The sequence below is a fragment of the Carcharodon carcharias genome, chromosome 1, assembly GCF_017639515.1.
Source record: "Carcharodon carcharias isolate sCarCar2 chromosome 1, sCarCar2.pri, whole genome shotgun sequence".
NCBI classification, from domain to species: domain Eukaryota; kingdom Metazoa; phylum Chordata; class Chondrichthyes; order Lamniformes; family Lamnidae; genus Carcharodon; species Carcharodon carcharias.
This window is the reverse complement of record NC_054467.1, coordinates 22,998,852-23,023,251: the sequence shown is the minus strand read 5'-3', so window position 1 is coordinate 23,023,251 and position 24,400 is coordinate 22,998,852. Positions and strand designations below refer to the sequence as shown.

Below are 24,400 nucleotides of genomic sequence, written 5' to 3'. Positions count from 1 at the left end.
TTATGTTCTTTTTTTGAACTATCCAAGTTCTAGAGAAGAGTGATAACAGTAAAATGAAATATGCCCAAACAGCAGTGCATCAAAACTATATCTGGGGAAAACTAAACAAAAAAAAAATCCTCAAGGACAGGACAGAGAAAGGGCTCAAAGAACTGTCATATTTACGCAATCTGACATTTATTTTAGTGATTTCACTAAAGTCAATGATTTTTTTTGGCATTTCTATTTAATTTAAGTTTCAAAATGCAAAAATTGGTGCAAACACAAAATACTCAGCATGTGCCAATGGCCAGCCAAAATCTGGCAATGAATGCCTAAGTCAGATGCACACCATAAACGTGGCAAGTGAGCAAAGCAGTGAGGGCGTATCAATGAGAAAATTGGTGTAGGCATTAGACAATGAGGGGTGACATCGCCTGTGAGCCGTTTCTGTCAAGCCATTGATGTCATCAACAATATGAACCTGTTGACAAGTGAACAGAGGTTCTGGAAGATGTCGCCAAGAGGGGCTATGATTCCTTATCCACCGGTGGAATCCATGAGGTTAGTGGCGGGGGTAGTTAATGGGGTGCGAAGGAGGCTGGCAAGATTAGCAACCAGTGGTGGCACTGTGTTGTAAGGTTGGAGAGACAGTAGGGTGATTATACCCAAATCAACTTAATAAACATGGGAAAGACAGCAGTGCTCATTCCACAACATGCATGTGTAAAAAAATAAATATTAGAATGAATTGATGATTTTAGGACATAGGGATTTTAATTTACAAAGAGACTCCAAGAACTACACTAATTCTTCTTGTTTAAAAGACTGGAGGCTGGAGGATCCACAGTTAATTTTTGTTATTTAAAATTTATTATGATGGTGCAGATAGAAATAAACAGTAATTAATTTAGATCACAGAACAAGATGATGCTGGTGCAGAATTCAACACTGTTGATTAAAGCTGAATAAAAAATATCTTAACCAAAAAATGTAAATATATACAGGGAGGTATACTGCTGGAAGCATAAATTGGAATGCAATTGAGGAGAGTTAACTCACAATAGCAAAGTTAGGTAAAATTTGGCTTAATTTTGGTTCTGGAATAAATTTCAGGGTATTAATTGATGTGTTAGTATTTATTACCTGTGGTTAGCTTCATCCAGCGGGGGATTGAATGGGCTGTGTAAAGATTGTGGGGCTAACTGGACAAGGGACAGATGGAAAGGCTTAATGGAGCAAATGGCTTGGATTTGTTTCAGACTTCCCTATCCTTCTATTGCTCTGAGTTTTCCCATGTAAAATAAATAATCATTTTAGTTTTGTATTTCAGACTGTCTGGTTTTAAACATTACAGTATGTGAGTTTAAGTAATAGAAAAACACCAATCACCCAGAAAAAAAAATTCCACATTGCATGATTTTTTTTTTCAAATCCTGCCTTCTGGTAGACATATGTCCAAAATTGAGAATCTCTCAGTGTCAGGATTGTGTACTGAACCCATGCTCCATCACCTTTGATGCTATGTATTCACAACATGACAATGAAGCTCAATGAGCATCATAACACTACTAAAATTACCACTTATCTGCATTATTATGTCACAAAGAGACATTTTGGAATAATTAGATGCATTTTCCATAATTTAACTGCAGTTTCTTAAAGCAATGTTACAAATTCAGGTTCCAAGGAGTCAGATGTTCTCACAAGTAGATCCCCACATTTCTTATGTGTCTAGCTTGAGTCACCCATGTTTCCTCAAAGGTGTAGGGCTGCATTGCAACCCAAAAGTTTCTGCACATGTCAGGCACAAGTCAGACCTTTAAAATTTCTGGGCAAAAAATTTTATAATGGCCTGCACACTTAAATAAATCACCTGTGCACTAACAATTTATAGGGTACACTGCTTACCACTGCCTGATATCTAATCATGCAATCATGTAACCCAGGGGATATAACAAAGGTAACTCCCTTGACATACAAAACTGGATATTCTTGTCTTTTGCATGTACCTTCATATATACTCCAGTCTTTCAGCAGGCAAATTGTTTACATTTCAATGAGATGAGACCACATTCAAACATTAAGCACTGTTATTTCTCAGACAGCAACTTAACACATAGATAGGCCACAGTTAATCAAACTCATTTAGTTCAAACAGTACAAGTTGCCTTTCTGGACCAATATAAAATAATGCATGTTATGCTCCCCTATATTAGTGGGGCACTTTGCTTGACCAGAACACAAAAAAATATTGTCTTGCTACTTACCTTTCAGGCTCTAGCCAAAGCCTGACCTAGCAGCTGTCAAAAATCCTGACCAGTCGTGTTTGCTTTTATGACAACTTAATCAGTGTTCACAACCAGCAGGGAGGGCCTTGTCACAGCTAACCCCAGCCAAGTATTTACACTCAGGGATTTCCCAACACAATGGATGAGGCATTTATCAATTACTGAGGCAGGGTGACAAATTGTAATCAAAAATGCTGGAAACACCCAGCAGAACTGGCAGTTTAGGCTAACAAATTGTTTACTTTATTTCAATCTTTTTGACTGAACCGTATCTGCCTATCAGCCGAGCCTATACAAATTATAGCTTTCACAAATTTTCATCAAAATCAACCAGCAGATTATAATGTAGAAAAGTGTAAAGAAAACCATAGACTCCCTTTTTTTGAGAATCAGCTGCATTTATCTTACAATATTAACCTGATACTTCAGCGTCATATTGAAACAAAATTCAGGGTAGATAACGAGCAGTCTAGAACTGGGGGTCATGGTCTCAGAATAAGGTGTCAGTTATTCTGGACTGAGATGAGGATAAATTTCTTCACTCAAAGGGTTGCGAATCCTTGGAATTCTCTAAACCAGAGGGCTGTAAATGTTTTAGTCATCGAGTATGTTCAAGAGAGAGATCAACAGATCTTTGGATGTTTAGGAAATCAAAGGATATGAGGGTCGAATAGAGTTGAGGTACTATATAGCATTAGTCAAGATTTTACTGAATGCCCAGGCAGGCTCCAAAATACTGAATGATCTATCCCTGCTCCTATTTTTTAAAATTATGTTCTTAAGTCTTTGGGGCAACAATTTCAATGCTTATTTCGTTATCATCTTAACCATCTTTTGTTTCAGTGCTTTCTAAAAATTTGTGCAAATGTATGTTGCTTCAAAAACATGACAAGGAGGAAGTGTATGCCACTGAACTATCACATTCTTTATCATACCATGGGCAGTAATTTTCAGCCCATCCATCGAATTAAAAACAAACTGGTTGATTTTGATGTAGCTGATTTAATTTGGAGAGAAGCATCTTCTAACAAACTCATTAGGCTCCACAGACAGCCAACTAAACACTGGAAATAATTCCATAGGATCATGAGCATGTCTTGCCTATAAATCTGAAGAGCAATAATGCTGAAGCACATTTATCAAAACACAAATTTAATCAATAAGAAAATATCTAATTGTTTTATGTAATATATAAAGTTAGTATTTAAATTTTTTCTTGAGTGTCAAGTTAATATTTTGAGTACAGCCAAACAGGTTCAAAAAATGCCATTTTTTCCTTTTCTTGTCAATACATGCACTTTTGAACCTAACTAAGGGAAAAGACCCTTGTTAGTTTTACAGTATACGCTACAGGTTTCTTAGTAGTATTCTGGAACTCTGCCAAAAGGTTTGTCATGTGATGTTTTAGATTCAGACCTTTGTTGCCTACTCCTTCTTGTAGTTATCTAACAGCTGCAACAGCGAGTACTCAAAAACACACTATCAAATTTGAAATAAACATACCTTTTTGCTTATTCTGCAATTCTTTCAATTTGGAACAAAGCTCCTCAACCAAGGTCTCAATTCCAGAACTCTAAAAGAAAACAAAAAATACAACGATCAAAACCTACTTTAATATTTGAAACAATTCTTAGATTTATGGAGAACAGCTACTGAGGTAACATGTGCCAGATGATTTTGGTCACATAAAATTCCTATTCTATTCAGCTTGAATTGTTTGTGGGCAAAAGGAATATAGATCAAAGCAGTATCCTGGATCAAAATGTTCTGTGAACGAGCACCCCAAAATCACACTACATGATTATTCATCTCAATGTTGTCAGTAGAATCTCACTATGTGTAAAATGATTGTACAAATAGTGATTGCATTTCAAATACTGGTTGTGACATTTTCCAGAATGGTAATAAGGTACTATATAAACATTCCTGAAATGTAACCCCACAGCAATCAGCACTAGATACATTTCATTAATCCTTTTAGTGGTGGCTTTACGTAATGCTTAGTATTCAAATTAAGAATTCAGAATCCGATGGAGCCGACAGAGAGATTGCATTTTTCTATCTGTCCAGTCAGTTCTATTCACTCGCTCTATCCCTGTAGCTCTGCAAGTTTATTTCTCTCAAGTCCTTGTGAAATCATTCATTATGTCCATTTCCACCATTAGCACTCACTGCATAAAAAAATTCTTCCTCACATTCCTTTGTATCTCTTGCCCAAAACCATAAATCTGTGACCTAGTCCTTGTAGCATCAACTAATATGAACAGCCTTTGTTGACCTTATCCAAAGCAGTAATAAACTTGTACACTGCCATCAAATCTCCCCTCGATCTCCTTTACTCTGAGAACAACCCCAGCTTCTCCAACCTAGCCTTGTAACTAAATTCTCTCAATGTTGGAATCATTCTGGTAAATTTCCTCTACACACTCTCAAGGATCTTCACATCCTTCCTGAAGTGTGGTGATCAGAACAAGACACAATACTCTAGCCTAACCGGAGCTTTGCATATTCTCTCTCTTTGGCAGCGAATCTCTCTTTTGGAAATTAAGAGAAGAGACACCACCTGTGCTACAAGTCCAGGGTTTTTGGGTTGGGTATTTGGTTGGGGGGGGCGGGGGGTGCTAGATCTGAGTGTCAATCGTGCACAAGTGTTTTTGAACCCATCACATCGAGCTGAACAACATCAAGTGCTACCAAGCCACACACTCCTTTGCCAGAGCACTCGCTACTCCAGGATGATCCTGGAAGACAATAACCACAGGTTTGTCAGAGTATTCAGTGGCATTTGCTGTATGCCAGAGTCCTCTATATCCAGTGACTGTTTGTCCTTTTTGCCAGAAATCAACTTCGCACTTGATGCATGAAATCCAGGATCATCTAGTGGAAGCCCTACCAGGAGGCTCAGAGCTGTGAAAGAATATTGTTTGGGCACATGTGTCAAAAGCCACAACCATAACCTATGACAGAGAACTTTGTTGTCCTGAAGAGTGAAAAGTGCTCCTAAGGAATCTTACTGATAACAGGGCAAGGTAGCACTTTACGAGTATAATCAAAATTTCTGTAAGCTAAACAACACACAAACTTAAAGCATTTTATTACAAAATAATTTATTTTGTTCATTTCTCAGGGGAGAAATGCCATCATATTTGCTGAATCCAGCATTTTTACATATGGCAAAGTGAAATTATGAATGTCAACCATAGCCGACTTCTATAATTGATGCATACTATAGATTTATGCCCTCATATTTTGTACACTTATTGAACTTACAAATACGCAAAGCACATAATTATAGTTCCTACAAAACCTTAATTACTTGACTGAACACTTAAGCATTTTGTAATATGATGTCAACACAATAGGCAGAGATCACCCAAAATAGAGACATTAAACCGGTATTTCAAAGAGTGGCAAAAGAATAATTAATAGAACTAAGTATCCTCCATCTAATTGAAAGACACGTGGAAGAGACAATTAGACACAACATGCCAATTACTTGTGCAGCTGTTCAAATACCTAAGGTTTTCAGCAATCTGAAATTTCAAGAATCCTATATAAAAGGGAAAATGTTACATGGAGTTATGGAATTACCTTTAACACTAAGTTATAAAAATTAGCATTATAAAGGGTTTCATTTTAACTGGCAGACCAAACATTCAATTTCAGTACCCTCTGTAAGCATATATCCATCTACAGAATTTCTTTTGTACCCATTCAACACATGCATGTCAAAAATACCATCAAATACTGCCCTTGTTTCTATTTTTACCGGCTGAGCTAATTGAAAAACATCTACACAACCTTACTGTGAATATCTGTACCATGTTTAGTTTGAAGGCCTTTGACTTCAAGTCGCCCAGAAATCTGTCAACATCATTTCAAATGATTGCATTATGTACCCATTTACAACAGAAAAATGAAGCATGGAGAAGCTGACAGACTATAATCAATGAGAGAAAGATGGAGGGAGGTGGGGGGGAGAGGGAGGGGGAGAGAGAGAGAGAGATAGAGAGAGAGAAAAAGAAAGAGAGAAAAAGAAAGAGAGAAAAATAAAATTCCAACACCTTACCATCCTGCTTTAGCAGGTAAAAGTTTGGGTGTTCTACGCTCTGCATTTCCTCTTACATCACAGGATCACTATCAGCTGACAAGCTGCACACTGAGTCACAGCAATCCAGTGCAGCCAGTTGTATCAAAAATAGATCACAGAACAGAATGCCAAGTCTCAAAGGACCAGTTATTCCACTTCTCGATAGCAATGGATGAAGGCATACTGCTTACTCAGATGTTAAAACATTTCTAACGCTCAGCATCTACTGCTGTGTTGATTTGTTGATACATTTGATTAAAACATTTTGCAGAGTCATAATCAACTGCTTTAGTAATTGTTTTTGCTGCTGCAGCCACCTCCTTTCACAACATACCTACATTACTGGCAGATCACTGGCTTTGAACTTCAAACAGACTACTTTCTGCACCATATCTCTTCCAAGAGAACATTCAGGTCCAGTTCCACGAAGTTTGCCGCTCATGTATTTTACATGCTGCTTCTTTAAGTGGAAGTTTTTATATCCTACTGCAACAGGTCTCGGCCTCTCCACTAGATATTAACTGACCCCTTTCTTTTTGGGTCTATCCACCGCCACATATTCCAGTTCTACACCTTCCAAGCATATCCAAGGCATTGCAGAGTGCTTTTATACAGCCTCTGAATATTTAAAATTAGCTAACCTCAATTTATGGTGGGATCACAGCCTGGAGAAACAAAGTCCTACTTCAAGTCAGTTACTTGGTAGAATGCCGCTGATATCGAACTCCAATCATAGAACAGAATCATAGAAAGTCTACCATACACACAGGCCCCTCGTGTCTGTGCCACCTGAGAAACGAGCCACCCAGCCTAATCCCACTTTCCAACATTTGGTCCGGAGCCTCCTGCAGTTACAGCACTTCAGGTTCATATCCAGTCACCTTTGAAATTAATTGAGGGTTTCTGCCTCTGCTGCCCTTTTAGGCAGTTTCAAACCCCCACAACCCTCTTGGTGGAATTTTTTTTTCCTCATCTCCCCTCCAATCTTTCTAACAATCACTTTCCATCTATGCCCCCAATCACTGACTAATCTATTCAGGCCCCTCACATTTTGTACATCGCAATCAAATCTCCTTTCAGTCTCCTCTGTTCCAAGGAGAACAACCCAAACCTATCCGATCTTTTCTCATAGCTACAATTTTCCAGTCCTGGCAACATTCTCATAAATCTCCTCGGCACTCTCTCTTATGAAACTACATTCTTTCTATAATGAGGTGACCAGAAATGCGCACACTACATCTTACGATTCATTTTATTTTGTATTCTCAATTTATAAAGTGTTGTGGGATAAGTTAAATATAGAGGTAAAAGAACATCTCTAAAATAAGGGACACTCGTTTATGGGTTTAACATAATAATGGATTGAATTGTAGGATTTAATCCCAAAAGAGGCAGCAAAAAAAATCCCATTTAAAATAAAATTTGACTATTCCCGACAGAACACGTGTCTTCATTATGATAAAATAGACTACCCCCTGACTTACAGTGAGCAACACCAAGGAGATCTGTTAATTATATATTAAAAGTTTTTTTATATGCCACACACTTCATTTCCACATTAACCTACTTCTTCTTGTGCCACAATTTGCATCAATTTGTCCCTTTTGTCTGCTCTAGCTTCAGCAGAAAGCAATACAATCTCCAGAAAAAGAAAACATTTACACTGTTTTTCCAGGGTTTACACAACTTTTCCAAAGTTACATATTTATACCCTAAATAGTAGCCACAGCTTTCCTGTTGGCATATTTTTAAAAATCAGAATGCTAACAGCACAGGAGGCGGCCATTTGGCCCATCACATCCAAGCCAGATCCCTGCCTTTTTTTTTTAAAAAGTTCGTTCATGGGATGTGGCCATCACTGACAAGGCCAGCATTTATTGCCCATCCCTAGTTGGCAATTTTAAGAGTCAAGCACATTGCTGTAGGTCTGGAGTTACATGTAGGCCAGGTGAGGATGGCAGATTTCCTTCCCAAAAAGATTTTTTTTAAACAACAATCAGCATTGGTTTCATAGTCATCATTAGACGTTTAATTCCAGACATTTATTGAATTCAAATTCCATGGTGTTGGTGATGGGATTCAAACCCAGAGCATTACCCGGGGTCTCTGGATTACTAGTCAAGTGACAATACCATTACGCCACCATCTCCCCCTAACTGCTCAGCTAGTCTCACTCCCCTCCTTTTCCCCATGACCCTGCAATTTTCTCTCTCCAAATAATCCAAATCCCCTTTGAAAGCCACAATTGATTCTTCCTCCACCACACGCTCAGTCAGTAGATCCTGACCACTTCACTGTGTAGAAAAGGTTTTCCTCATGCCACCATTGGTTCTTTTGCCAATCACCTTAGTTTCCTTTCCCTACCTACTGTGTCCAAATGGCTCATGATCTTGAACACCTTGATTAAATCTCTTCTCCACCTTCTCTCCCTAAGGAGAACAGCCCAGCTTCACCAAATTATTCTCTTAACCGATATCTCTCATTCCTGGAACTATTCTCGTAAATCTTTTCCCTAAAGCCTTCACATCCTTCCTAAAGTCTGGTGCCCTGAATTGGGCCGAACCAGTTCTTTATAAAGGTTTATCATAACTTCCTTGCTCTGGTACTTTATGCCTTTATTTGTAAAGTCCAGGATCCGGTGTGCTGTATTAACTGCTTCTGTCAATCTGCCCTGCCACCTTCAACAATTTGTGCACGAATACACCCAGGTCCCTCTGCTCCTGCACCATATAGATGGGTATATATACCTCAACATGGCTACTTCTTAAAATTTTAAGAACTGGACAAAGGCTTTAAAAAGGCTGAAGCTATGTCTGCCTGTAACCCTGAACAAAAGGAATTTTCTGGCAAATTCCGAAAAGTGGACATTTCGTTATCTCTGAAGAGACGCTAATGACACCTGTGGCTGCAAGTTCAAAGGGAATTATAAAAGGCTATCTACATTTTCTAAGCGAGGCCTGGCAAATGGAGGCTACCAATCTACTTTGAAATTCTTAATGGTTGGGACATTAACAATCTCAAGAATCCAGACAAAGCCAAAGTGGACAGGTGGGAGTCATGTAACATGACCTCCTAGCTGAAGAAACCTGCAACATTGTCTTGCTGTACTGCTAATCAGTCTGCCATCTTCCATCTAACAAGCAGCAGCTCATACAAAGGGCTTGGACCAAGTCTGAATGTCTGATCCCCATCTACCCTGTTTCTACTGGAACTTCTACACTTCTGTACCAGTGCCTACAAGACTTATTCATCACTGCATGCCTATCTCATCGTGGAAGTCATCTCTACTAGAAAAGTGAATTATGCAACATCAGTCTTCAGCCTTCCGACCTCTGTGAAGGAATACTCCATTGGACTTTGATTCTGGACTCACTTGAAACAATAATTCTTTGCTCTGTGGTCTTTGTCCTGTAAATCTTTTTCTCTATCCTTCTTTTATTTTATGAATGCACTAGGGACTACGTAACAACAACCCCTCCCATGTTTTGAATGTGTGTAAATAAAGTAACCCTCTGAGTTTACCCTATCTCAAGTTTGCTGTGGGTCACTCCAAAAGTGAAGGATTGGGAAGTATGCCACCGCTTATCAAGAGGGAAATCAAAATCAAAACCCCTTTGTTTACGGACGAGTCGTGATAGGAGAAATCAGGGCTGTTTAAATTAAATCCCCTCCTGCCAATAACATCCTTCACAGCATTAAGTATCATCTGCCATGCAGCATTTTGCTTTTCTACGTTCAACTTGGTTCTTACTTGTACTATCAACCTGACACCTGTCATAAGCACCCTTTTTCTGCTTTATCTTACTCTCTATCTGTCATCATCCAAGGAGTGCTTGTTTTGTTGCTCCTATCTTTCCCCTCATGGGAATGTACCTCAACTGTATCAAAATTATCTCTTTAAAGGCAGCACATTGCTCATTCAGTTTTGTCTGCCTTTATCTTTGATTCCAATTTACCTGCACCAGATCCGAACTCACCCCATTGAACCTGGTTCTCTCCAGATTAATTAATTTTCTCTGAATTATTCTTTGTCCTTTTCCACAGCTAACCTAAACTTTAGGATATTATGATCACTGTCTTCAGATGTTCCCTCCTTGTTTTAGACTGACATGCTCAGAGATAACATTCACTCATCCAAATAAAAGCCTACTTTGATGCTGCATTTTAAAATAAATAGAGTTATTGCATCAACAAATATATAAAACACGTGGCCATTAACAATCTACTTCACTGGACTATGGGATAAAGCTTAAGTGAAATGAGTACGATAAAATAAGGTATAATACCAAGCCAGAAAAAAAAACTCATCAGATTCTGAACTGTGTGAACAACCAGCAGTGATAACTGATGGTGAGTGCAAGAATCAAAATATTTGCTATCTAGTGCATACACACTAGGTTTACCTTACTTACATACATAGTGAGTGAACTGAAGACAAAACAACTGATCCAACATCAGTACATGGATAACTGAAACAGATAATTTGTTCAGTATGTATTAAAATAATTTTAGGAGGCAAGATATCACAGATTTTAGTTTGTTTTCTGAACATAAGAGATGATTGATAAAACTTACCTCCTTAAGCCAGACGTAATTTCAGGGTGTTGGAAAAGTCTGCTGTGTTACACTTTTAAGCTTCACTGCATGTAGTATTGCCCTTGACCAGAGATAGTACTCGTGCAGCATGACAGATTAGTTTCTCTAGCATGACGAATGTCAGACGAGGATTAAACAGCTGTTGCACAGATCAGCTGCCTGTCCACATGAAGTAACTTAAGGCAGCATGTTTCACTGGCTGCTGCTTCTATTGAATCTAGAAGCCCCTAGCTCAATGTTTTCATGGCAATTTTTCTGAATAAACATTCGAATTAATACTGCTTAGGTAACAACGCAAAAATGACACTGATACCATAACAGTGCTGTATTTGGATGTGGACTGCTTCAGTATCTGAGCCGCCGCAAACGGTGCTGAATACTGTGCTATCATCAGCGAACATCCCTATTTCTGAGGAGAGGTCATTGATGAAGCAGCTGAAGATGGTTGAGCCGAGGATACTACCCTGAGCAGCTCCTGCAGTGACGTCCTGGAATTGAGATGATTGACCTCTAACAACCACAACAACTTCCTTTGTGCTAGGTGCAACTCCAACCAACAGTGTTTTCCCCCCAATTCCCATTGACTCCAGTTTTGCTAGGGCTCCTTGATGATACACTTGATCAAATGCTGCCTTGATATCAAGGGCAGTCATGCTCACCTCACCTCTGGAGTTCAGCTCTTTTGTTCGTGTTTGAACCAAGGCTACAATGAGGTCAGGAGCTGAATGATCCTGGCAGAACCCAAATTGAGCGTCAGTGAGCAAGTTATTTCTAAGCAAATGCCGCTTGATAGCACTGCTGACGATCCCTTCTATCTCTTTACTGATGATCAAGAGCAGAGTGATGGGGTGGTAATTGGCCAGGTTGGATTTGTCCTGCTTATTGTGGATGGGATATACCCGGACAATTTCACACAATACCGGGTAGATGCCAGTGTTGTGGTTGTACTGGAACAGCTTGGCTTGGGGTGCAGCAAGTTCTGGAGCACAGATCCTCAGTATTATTGCCAGAGTATTGTCAGGGCCCACAGCCTTTGCAGTATCCAGTGCCTTGAGCCATTTCTTGATATCACATGGAGTGAAACAAATTTGCCGAAGACTGGCACCTGTGATGCTGGGGACCTCCAGAGGAGGCTGATGGATCATCCACTCGATGCTTCTGGCTGAAGATTGTTGCAAATTCTTCAGCCTTAACTGCAGTTCTGCTTTAGTGTGACATGAAAGCATATTCAAGTTATTGCAAAACATTGGACTGTGGGCAGCATACTCTATTTTTAATCTTAGTGAAAAGTTAGATTACGATCATACAAAACATTGGGAGAGGAAAGGCAAGAAAGGAGGAGGATCAGAGGTAAGGAAAAAACAGATCAGCAGAGGGAGAAGAAATGAAACAGCCAGCTATCAGAAGAAGGAAAATACATCCAGCTGTGGTTGTGAATGAGAAATACTGTAAAAGGAGAAATCAAATGGCAGAAGAGTAGCCTCACAAGGGCACATGGAGCCAGGGTTGGGGTGTGGGGTAAAACGATTATTCAATGACAAGACTCTCACTTCTAAATAATTCAAGAGTGGACAGTGAGAAAAAAAAGGGAGGAATAGGAGATGCACAAGGAGGAGGAAGGGGTGAAGCATGTTTCAATGACTAGTGCTGGAAAAATAAACAGGTTACCAGGGCCAAGTCAACTACTTTCTGTAATAGGGGGCAATAGGCCAGGGATGGTTTCCCTTGGATTAGAGTGCACAAAGTTGTTTTCTCCTTCAATGAAAGAGAGGGTTTAAACAGTGGATCAGCAACAGTTTTTCTGTTCAGTGCAGGTAAAGGAAGCTGAGTGGATAAATCTTGCTCAATAGCAAAGGCCCAAAATGTTGCCTTTGGGAGAGGGCAAAAAACATTGGTGAGTGCAGACAGGGGAAGTAGGGGTGAAGCTAGAGTTCAGAGCAAAAGGCTTTTATAATCTTGGCTTGCTTAAAACAAGACAGCAAGTACCAAAAACAGCACAGCAGCAGAATTATATAATTGAATAAACTTGAATACAAAATATTTGATAACTTGCATTTACCTCAATGAGTAGCATGAGCCAGTTTGCTAGTGTATAGTTCAGAGAATCCTGGTTTGATTTTAGAGCATTTTAAATGAAAATCAGTCTCTACATTCAAGTTGCTTCTAGACTTTTTCTGGATACAAACACGGGGAAAAAATTGCACTGAACACAGATATAAGCAGAGGCAAGTGGACAACAATCTCGATGGTCCTTTGGTACAACTTAGGAACTCTTTTTGAATTGAAAGTCAGAAGTGATCAAGAGTCATGACTTTAAGATTGTCTCTGAAAATAGAATCACCTGTATTACTGATCAAATTCAACTTTAAACTCACAGCAATCTTGGTCTTTGGTCTGAAGCTCTCTGAAACCAAATTTCAAACCAAGACAAAATCCTGCATTCATTTGCCTCACTGAGGAAAGTATTTAATGTTTTCTGCAAGGCAAAGACAAAAGCTCCACAACTACATCTTTCAACTTTTAGGACTGACATTACACTGTCCGCAATAACAGAAGACAATGTCCAGAATTTGCTACATCTTTCACCACATCCCTGGTCCACAGTAAAAGCTTTTGACAACGCTCTGTACTTTTTGTGAAAGACAAAAATGTTACAGTTTGTAACTTGCAAAAGCTAGAGTTCATCAGGCCTATAAATTATGTTGGCCAAATAGTCTAGAAAAACCCTAAAACACCAGCTCAGGAAACGATGGCAGTGTTGATTTATAATTAGTCAAAAACATGCTGCACTGCTCCTCTAGTTTGAAGGGCAATGCCAAAACTTTACCAAAAGATAGCTTTCAAACTTCATTCATTAGCTGCAAATATCCTTACAGTTCAAAGAGTTATTTAGATTTATCTCAGAGGACAGGCGTTTGGTCTGTGTGTGACATTTTAGCTTAAATAAAAACAGAAAATATTGGAAATACATCAGAATGGAATAAAAGGTCATTGATCTAAAACATTAACTCTGTTTCTCTCTCCACTGATGCTACCTGATTGGCTGAGTATTTGCAGGATTTTCTGTTTTTATTTCAGATTTCCAGTATTTTGCTTTTGAATTGACCATTTAACTCACTTGTTTCAAGTTATCTTCTGCAAGAATTTCAACACACTGTGGTTGACAATTTTCATCAGAATTGTAATGCAAATCCCAAGTATAGAAGATTGTATTTCCTCCTTCTCTTCTGCCAGAAACTTAACATTTCAAAAATAACTCCATCCCTTCACAATTACCCAACACCAATCATCAAAGTTAGACCAGCTAAAGAACACAAGAGTTAGAGGACACTGAGGCCTTCGGAACACTTCAATATGAAATAACATATCAATTCAGGTAAGGATCACCTGGACTGGCAGCAAACTATAATATTAGATACCTGCAGCTGCAACACAACGCAGTCTTATTCCCACCTTCCTACATTTCTGTGGCAGACCGACAAACAAAAATATGAATTTCTTTTAAATTTTAAAGGAACTGGGCAACTTTAAAATTAAAAATAAAGTAGTAACTGATATAGCCTCACACAGGGAAATCTCACCTTTAAATTGCTCCTGATTTCGATAAGCAGAGGTTCAGCCAAGCAGAGCTGCTGCTGGTGTAAAGGAACAGATTTATTATCCAGCAAGAACTGCTTTGATTGGTCCAACTTCTGCTTCTAGATTAGAATACAAGCCTCCCATGCTGTGCAGAGATCACTCCACGAGACAGTATGAATTAATACCTTTAAGAATTTAAACTTAAATTTCTCCTGTTTCCTTTAGAATTCAAGAAATTCAGATTTATGTTGCACCTCGTCTAGGTATGAGCAGTTGCATAGCGAGTTCCCTTTATCAGCCAGCCTTGCATCCTCCTTATATCCTTGTTGCATCCTCCCCAATTTGGGAACACCTAATCTAAAATGACACTTCAGTGGAATACTGAGGCAGTGACACACAGTCAGAATCCTAACTTTCAGGTGAGGCCGTGCTTTATCAGGTGGGTGCAAACGTACAAGCAAGGAGCAAGAGCAGGCCACTCGGCCCTTGGAGCCTGCTCTGCCATTTAATAAGATCATTATTGATCTGACCGTAACCTCCCACCTACCCCCAATAACCCTTCACCCCCTTGTTATCAAGAATCTATCTACCTCTGCCTTGAAAACGTCAAAGACTCTACTTCCACTGTCTTTTGAGGAAGTGAGTTCCAAAGACTCTCGGCCATCAGAGAAAAAAATTCTTCTCATGTCTGCTTTAAATGGGTGGCCCCTTATTTTTAAACAGTGATCCCTAGTACTAGGTTCTCCCACAAGAGGAAATGTCCTCTCCACATCCACCCTGTCAAGTCCCCTGAGGATCTTATATGTTTCAATCAGGTCAACTCTTACTCTTCTAAATTCCAGCAGATACAAGCTAAGCCTGTCCAATCTTTTATCATAAGACAACCCATCCATTCTTGGTGTTAGTTTAGTAAATGTTCTCTGAACTACTTCTAATGCATCTGCATTCTTCCTTAAATAAAGAGACCAATACACTACACAACACTTCAGATATGGTCTCACAAGTGCCCCGTACAACTGATGTGCTTCAGTTTAACTTACAAGCGTAGATAAAGGTAGGGTAGTGCCTTTGGAACAGAAATATGAAAGACAGAGGTGTAGAGACATTTGCCAGCAGAAGGAAAGGATCCAGGTGTGTATCTGAATGGTTTCAGCTAGCTAATGGTACACACCTGGATCCTTTCCTTCTGCTGGCAAATATCTCTACACCTCTGTCTTTCATATTTCTGTTCCAAAGGCACTACCCTATCTTTATCTACACAAAAGTCTATCTGCTTAATTTGAATCAATCCCTTTTGAATTCACCATGCTTCCTTATATTTGTCTGGCCAAACTGGGCATATGTGCTCGTTTTTTAGCTGATCAACAAATTACACTCATAAAGCACCTTTAACATAATAAACAGTCCCAAAGTGCTTCAATCTCTCACCCTCCCCTCCTCTTGATCTTGTTTTCTGTCCCTCACTCCTCTCTCTTGCTCTCGAGTCCTCTGTCTTGTACTTTCTACTTTAACGTTCAGTTTCCCTCAGAATAAATGATAACATTCTATAAGCTTTTCTCATTACTTGCTGTACCTGCACATTAGCCTTTTCTGATTCATGCACGAGGACACCCACACCCTATGCGTCTCAGAGCTCTGCAATCTCTCACCATTTAGATAATATGCTTCTTTTTATTCTTCCTGACAAAATGGACAATTTCACATTTTCCCACATTGTACTCCATTTGGCAGATCTATGCCCACTCACTTAACATATATATGACCCCTTGTAGCCTCCTAATGTCCTCTTCATAACTTACTTTCCCACCTTGGTATCATGAACAAATTTAGCAATCATACCTTCGGTGCCTTCATCCAAATCATTTATACAAATTGAAAGAAGTTGAGGCCCCAGCATTGATCCCTGTGGCATACGACTCATTACATCCTGGCAACCAGACTAAGACCCATTTATGGCTATGCTCTGTTTCCTGTTAACTGGCCAATCTTCCATCCATGCCAATATGACATAGAACTATTCAAAGAAGAGGAGTTCTGTTGGATGTCCTGTCCAACGCTTATTTATTGCTCAATGCTAGCATAACCAGATTTCTGATCATTTTCCTCAATGCTATACACAAACTGATTGTTATGTTTCCTTACAACAGAAACTATTTTTCAAAAGTGCTTAATTGGCTGTGAAGTGCTTTGAGATGTCCTGAGGATGTGAAAGGTGCTCTAAGTTGGGGGGGGAGTGGTGCGGGAGAGAGAGAGAGAGAGAGAGAGAGACAGACAGAGAGAATAACCCTTTGAATGTGATTTTTCATGTTTCTGTAACAGGGATCATGAAATTGCTATTGAATGTGGTTTTGCATCATAGTCTAGTAGATGCTTTGTAAAGAAGAGGCATTTTTATTTGTTCAAAGCTGAGGTGTGGGAAGAATAACACCATCCTGATTTCTCTAAACCTTGCACTTCAACGAACTCTCTACACTACATATTTTCAGCTGATCTAAGCATGCAGTTTTAATTATTCGCATGCTCAGATCAGCGATCAGTAATAAAAACGCATAATGGAAGTAGGTCAATCATTTTAATAATAAAATTAGCACATTGCCTATGGCATGGCTAACAGCAAGTCGAAGGATTCATTGTTCCACAATAATTAGGGCTGTATGTTATGTTATGCACAGTGCATTATCAGGCCAGTGATTTCGAGACATTGCTAAATTTTGTTTTTATTGCATGCTATTCAGGAATGAGTGTTTTTTGGACTCACTATACCACTGCTCATAGGAAAAAGATCAATTATTTAAGGATTAACAGGAGACGGAATGAATGAGAGGGGGGAAGTGAAGATCCAGAGATAGGAGGGGAGTGTGAGAGGAGATACAGGGGAGCACAAGTGGAAAGGGGGGTTATGATAGTACTAGGAAAAGTGTGAAAGGTAGTAAGTACAAGACAGGATTCGAGAGCAAGAGAAAGGAGTGAGGGACAGAAAGCAAGACCAAGAGGAGGGGAGGGTGAGAGTGTGAAGCACTTTGGGGCTGTTTATTATGTTAAAAGTGCTGTGTGAGTGTAATTTGTTGATCAGCTAAAAAAACGAGGACATATGCCACATTAGTAGTTTGGCCAGACAAATGTAAGGAAGCATGGTGAATTCAAAAGGGATTGATTCAAATTAAGCAGGTAGACTTTTGTGTAGATAAAGATAGGGTAGTGCCTTTGGAACAGAAATATAAAAGACAGAGGTGTAGAGATATTTGCCAGCAGAAGGAAAGGGACCAGGTGTGTACCATTAGCTAGCTGAAACCATCCAGTCAACATGAAGCCATTAACAAAGTTCATTAAGTGTCAGAATTTATTTTTCAAACATTTGATAAGTTAATCTAACTTTATACAGAACAATTGACATGACCACAGTTGAAATACTGCTTTCAATTTTTGACATCACAACATTCAGAAAGAGGGGTTTGGAGAAAACCTACACAGCTTTTTTTCATTGGTGAAAGTAGGAAAATATTTAGAAGCAATAGAAGTGGTAACTCCAAGGTTGGGCATTGCAGGCGCCTGTGGGTAATGCTGGCTGGAAAATTGCTGACATTGTGTCAAATTTTCCATTCACTATAATTAATAGATTTAAAATCAAGTACCACAGGCCCACAATCTCCCAGCCAGCATTCCACAGGAGTGCCATTCTATGCTGGAAATGGCCAACAAACAAATGAGCCCAAAACAAAGGCAAAACATTACTGAGGCTGGAAAGCTGAATAAAAACAGAAAATGTTGGAAATAATCAAGCAGCGACAGAGAGAGGACTCAGTGCTGATACTAGGTCAGTGACCTAGAACATTAACTATGTTGCTCTTTCCATTGATGCTGGCTGACTTGCTGATCATTTCCAGCATTTTCTGTTTTTTTTAATTATAGACGAATGAGCCCTACAGACACAAGCTGGCTAATCCGTTTGAATTGTGGGCAGAGTAGTACAGGTCGGGGCACCATTAAAAATCAGATTAAATCAAAGCATGAAAAAACTGCTTTTCTTCATGTAATAGCAGATACATGTCATATTTTAATAAGTTAATATATTGTTAATGAATTGCATTTAAAAAAGAACAATGCATATTGTCTTTTATTGTGGTCATAATTAGATAAGTATGGATAGAGATGATCAAACACTGAAATATAATGATTTTGAGCTGATACAATTATAATTCTCAATGCTATCGGAATTTATTGTAAAATAGTGGTGCCTGTGTCTGTTATGTGTCTGTGTATGTGTGAGAGACTTAATTGGATTAAAGGCAGCTGGTCTGAAGCCTTTGATGTAAACATGGTTAACATGGGGGAAGTTTAGAATGTAAGGTGTAAAAAGACATTTGCATTTTTAAACAAACCAGACTAGATTGTTTTCAAAGGAGGGGTGAAATGTGTCCCCCAGCCAGGTGAAGTTTAGAAACTGTGTGTTTACTTTTCCCAAAGATTACTGGTAAAACTTAGTACTATGAGAGATTTTTATTATCAGAAAGGTAAAGTCCAAAGACATAGTGAAACAATGGGAATTTGCATTCAAAGGGGAAAATATGTATAAAAGAGCGAATATATGTATAAAGGATGTGTGTAAGGGTAGGCACTTTTAAGATCTAACAAGTGTTAAAAACCTTCAACATCTACGCCTCAAGCTGCTGCTTTCAAAGAACTGAAGTTAAGAAAATCTACTTTGAATTTGGCTGGTTCAGGGTGTGTCACCTTGTCTGGGTCTTTTAAAGTCTATGTTTTACTGTTGCCTTCACAAAAGTGTAACTGGGAGTCAGAATAAGTAGGGGATTTAGAAGTTATCATAGCAGTAATCTGTATATCTATGTTTAAAATAATTTCTCTTATTAATTAATGTTTAATCCTAGTTTTGTAAAAACCTATAAGACTTGGTCGTCTTTTACTACTGAATTCAAGGCACACCACAAAATTTATACAAATTACAAAACAAGTTGTGGCAGTTGTTTCAAGTTTCCCTTTGGGATTTGAACAACTCAGCATTTACCATCGGCTGTGCCTTAACACCCCTGCTAAGCAACCAGTCAAAAAGATTAACAAAAGCAAAAACAGAAAATGCTGGAAAAACTCAGATCTAACAGCATCTGTGGAGAGAAAAACAAAGTTGACGTTTCGAGTCCTCATGACTCTTCTTCAGCTCTGAAGAAGTCATACGGACTCCAAACGTTAATTGTTTTTCTCTCCATAGATCCTGTTCGATCCGCAGTTTTTCCAGCATTTTCTGTTTTTGTTTCAGATTTCCAGCATCCACAGTATTTTGCTTTTATCTTAGTCAAAAGATTAAGAATGGTCCGATCACAATATTGGGACATTGATCAAATGATCTTACCAATCCACAAAAATTCTACTTTCATGCTTCTCTGTTTGCCAATCAAGCTTACTTGAGGTTTTCCTCAGATGGTGTAAAGAATATACCAGTGCTCAATAATATAAGAATTCAGAAAATTTGCAACATAATCATGCTTCAGAAACCTGCTTTTTAAATGTTTTGAAAAGCTTCAATACAATTTATGTTTGTATTATCTGATTATGATTTTTAAAAATTCATTCACGGGATATGGGCTTCACTGGCTGGGCCAGCATTTATTGCCAACCCTAGTTGATAACTAAAAAGCAGAAAATAACCAAGAACCACAAGTTAATACAACTGTGGCAATAGTAACACCAATCTTATTCCTAAAAAATCATTGCTACATTGATTTGCACAAATGCTTATAGAAATTTGCAAGCAGTGGGGAAAAAACCCAATCAGCAGTTTTTTTCATATAATTTTCAAAAGTTTAATTCAGATTTGCAATGCTCCTTACTTCATCAGAAGCAGAACGCAGACATTGAACAGCAGCCTGTTTCTTCATTTCCTCAAGACTCAGATCTGAACACTTCCTTTTTCCTCTTCCCCATTTCTTGGTGGTTCCTTTCTCCCAGCCCAAGAAGATGTCATTTTCCTGTTTCATAAAATTAGAGTGGAACAATTAGCCTACAGAAAAATTACCACTTCATAATTCAAAGTGAAGCTCAACTGAGTACTGGATTTGGTAAAATGCAATAAATCGATCCATTAATAAAGAGCACTAAGCATGGACAGAATAATGGGATACTGCGGTTGCATAACATCACTCATATTATGAGGGATATTGAAGCAGACAGTAGAAATTTGTTCAGAATACAAGATGCATGTCTGAAAAAGACATCAATATGGTTGTACAAGATTTTAAGAAAGCACAATGATGAGTATCTGAAATTTTTGTATTTTTTATTTGAAGTGTGAAAAACAAACAATACAATTTAGAATTTTCCCTAGTTCTGTTGAAGGGTCATGAGGACTCGAAACATCAACTCTTTTCTTCTCCGCCGATGCTGCCAGACCTGCTGAGTTTTTCCAGGTAACTCTGTTTTTGTTTTGAATACAATTTAGAAATTGTGTTATTAGTAATATTTTTGAGCTGAAGTAAAGCACTATTTGTTACAGGTTTGCCATTGTAGCTAGTACTGGTGATGATTTCTCCTTTGGTTATTTTGCTAAATATCTGTATGCTTTCGTTATCGACCATCCTCTCAGTGGAAACAGTGTCTCCCTATATAGTCTATCACAACCCTTCACAATATAAAAAATAACCTATTCAATCTCCCTGAACATTTTCTGCTCAAGAATAACGCAGCTTTTCCAGTCTCCATCAAACTCAAGTCGTCACTTGGTAGTACAGAACATGAGTATTGCGGAAAAAAGAGAAATGCTGTTGAAGCTTTTTGGATTGCACTCATCAGGACAAGAATACCAAATTTCAAAGGGAACAATTTATCCTGCATGAGAAAAAGGGTGCTGACTGGTTAGCAAGTGGACTCTGATTGGTTGAGGCGTTGCCCTGGGGAATGGGGAATGGTTGTTCCCCAAGCTTTTGCTTAATTGAAAAAGGCACAATGCCTGGACAAATTCCTTTTGCCTGCAGAGGACCAGCCCTACATATGAATGTATGTAGCTTCTAGCAAGCATAAGTGAGCCACATTGCGACCCCAACTGATATTCTTAAATTGGTAGTTAGTATAATTCTTGGCATATTCGGGATTGTCCAATAAGTGATGTCCAATCACAGAATCACATCTAATTTTGGACAATATGTTCTGAGTTTTGCAAGCATGGTCAGTATTCTACCATTACCACCAAGCCAGGGGATCAACCCTGGTTCAATGAAGAGTGCAGGAGGGCATGCCAAGGGCAGCATTAGGATGACCTAAAAATGAGGTGTCAACCTGGTGAAGCTACAACACAGGACAACTTGCACGCCAACCAGCATAAGCAGCATGCAATAGACAGAGTTCAGTGATCCCACAACCAATGGACCACATCCAGTCATGAATGGTGGTGGACAGTTAAACAACTCACTGGTAGAGGAGACATCACAAATATCCCCATCCTCAATGATGAGGCAGACCAGCACATCAGCACAAAAGATAAGGCTGAAGCATTTGCAAGAATCTTTAGCCAGAAGTGCAGAGTGGATGATCCATCTTGGCCCCCTCTGGAGGTCCCCAGCATCACAGGTCTTCGGCCAATTCAATTTACTCTTGATATCACATAGAAATGGCAGAAGGAACTGGATACTGCAAAGCCTATGAGCCCTGACAACATTCCGGCAATAGTACTGAAAATGTGTGCTCCAGAACTCACCGCGCCCCTAGCCAAGCTGTTCTAGTACAGCTACAATACTGATGTCTACCCGCCAATGTGGAAAATTGTCCAGGTATGTCCTATACACATGGACTACATGGCAGCATTTGACCAAGTTGGCATCATGGAGCCATAGCAAAACTGAAATTAATGGAAATCAGGGGAAAACGTTCCACTGGTTGGAGTCATACCTAGCACAAAGGAAGATGTTTGAGGTTGTTGGAGGTCAATCATCTCAGTTCCAGGGCATCATTGCAGGAGTTCCTCAGGGTAGTGTCCTAGGTCCAGCCATCTTCAGCCGCTTCATCAATGACCTTCCTTCCATCATAAGGTCAGAAGTGGGGATGTTTGCTGATGATTGCGCAATGCTCAGCACCACTCATGGCTCCTCAGATACTGAAGCAGTCCATGTCCAAATGCAGTAAGACCTGGATAATATCCAAGCTTGGGCTGATAAGTCACAAGTTGAATTCACGCCACACAAGTGCCAGGCAATGACCATCTCCAACAAGGGAGAATCTAATTGTCGCCCCTTGACATTCAATGGCATTACTGTCGTTGAATCCCCCACTATCAATACCCTGGGGGGTTACCACTGAACAGAAACTGAACTGGACTAGCCATATTAATACTGTGGCTACAAGAGTAGATCAGAGTCCAGGGATCCTATGGTGAGTAACTCATCTCTTTACTCCCCAAAGCCTTTCCACCATCTTCAAGGCACAAGTCAGAAGTGTGATGGAAAACTCTCCGCTTGCCTAGATGAGTGTAGTTCCAACAACACTCAAGAAGCTTGACACTAACCACAACAAAACAGCCTATATAATTGGCACCCCTTCAACACAAACATTCACTCTCTCCCCCACTGCGGTAGTGTGTACCACCTACATGATGCAGTGCAGAAACTCACCAAGGCTCCTCACCATGACCATTACCATCTAGAAGGACAAGGGCAGTGGATATATGGGAACTCCACCACTTGGAAGTTCCCCTCCAAGCCACTCACCATCCTGACTTGGAAATATGTTGTCGTTCCTTCACTGTCACTGGGTCAAAGTCCTGGAACTACCTCTCTAACAGCACTGTCGGTGCACCTACACTATAGGGACTGCATTGGTTTAAGAAGGCAGCTCACCACCTCCTTCTTAAGGGCAATGAGGGATGGACAGTAAATGCTGATCTAGCCTGCGACGCCCACGTCCCATGAATGAAGAAGAAAAAAAAACTGTGCCATTGGCAACATGTTCAGAGGAGGTAAATGCATCCAAGGCACCACCATTGCAGCAGTCAAGCGCATCCTCCATCAGCGCAGACACATTGACCTTGATGGAGTTTCACACAAGTTTAGAACGGATGGCACAAGGTAACCATCACTTCATGAGTGAGCAGGAGGAAGTGATGGAGGCAAATGCAGATGTAAGCACTCGAAGGAAGGGGGAGTTCCAGCCATGCTCAGCTAGACAGAGATGCAGAGCCTCGAGGTCATATACAAGGTGAGTCTTTCTGCAGCAGAAACAGAAGATGTCAAAATGATTTGCCTAAACATCAGAGTTTTCCAAGGTCGAGCAGGGCCTTCAGCATGTCTCTGGCATACGAGCACATGAACTCCTCCATCGAAAGAGCAGCCACCCTCATGAAAAACGATATGTGGCATCATGCTGAGTGGATGTAGGAACATCATATTGCTATACACAGAATACATGCCATGAGTGTTTAGTTGCACTGATGGCACAGAAACCCTTGAGTGAGCATGCTGGATGGAATCCATCTGAATACTCAAAGCAGTGGATCTGCATTCTCAGTCTGATGGCATGCCCATGTGCTAAGATGGTAGCAGTGTAATGACTCTGTGCCTTCACTGAGGGGTTGAACACATGTTAGCAGACATTCCTTAAATGGATAATCTTGTCCTCTAGCAACCATCCACGTAATCTCTCAGGTGGCATGAACTCTTGTGGCTGCCTCACAAAGGTATCATGGCAATTGTCAGGAAACTTTGCATATACCTGCAGAAAACATTTTTGGTGGTTGCACACCAGCTGTACGTTAGGGAAGTGGAATCCCTTTATGTTGATAAATGTCTCTGGCTGCTCCACCAGGGCCATGATGGCCACATGGGTGCAGCTAGTCACGCCCTACATCTGAGGAAATCCTGCCATGGTT

At 39.7% G+C, this 24,400-nt stretch overlaps 1 protein-coding gene across 3 annotated transcripts in view; it reads right to left on the bottom strand.

Annotated features, from left to right (window-relative positions):
* LOC121278232 (uncharacterized protein KIAA0232-like) overlaps positions 1-24,400 on the bottom strand; it is a 90,118-nt gene that overhangs the window by 26,225 nt on the left and 39,493 nt on the right. For all 3 annotated transcript variants that reach the window (XM_041188470.1, XM_041188464.1, XM_041188455.1), the window contains 2 exons: positions 20,379-20,516; positions 3,774-3,843 (listed from right to left, as the gene is read on the bottom strand). In XM_041188470.1, coding sequence (XP_041044404.1) covers positions 3,774-3,843; positions 20,379-20,516 — 208 coding nt within the window. The remainder of the gene's footprint in view (positions 1-3,773; positions 3,844-20,378; positions 20,517-24,400) is intronic.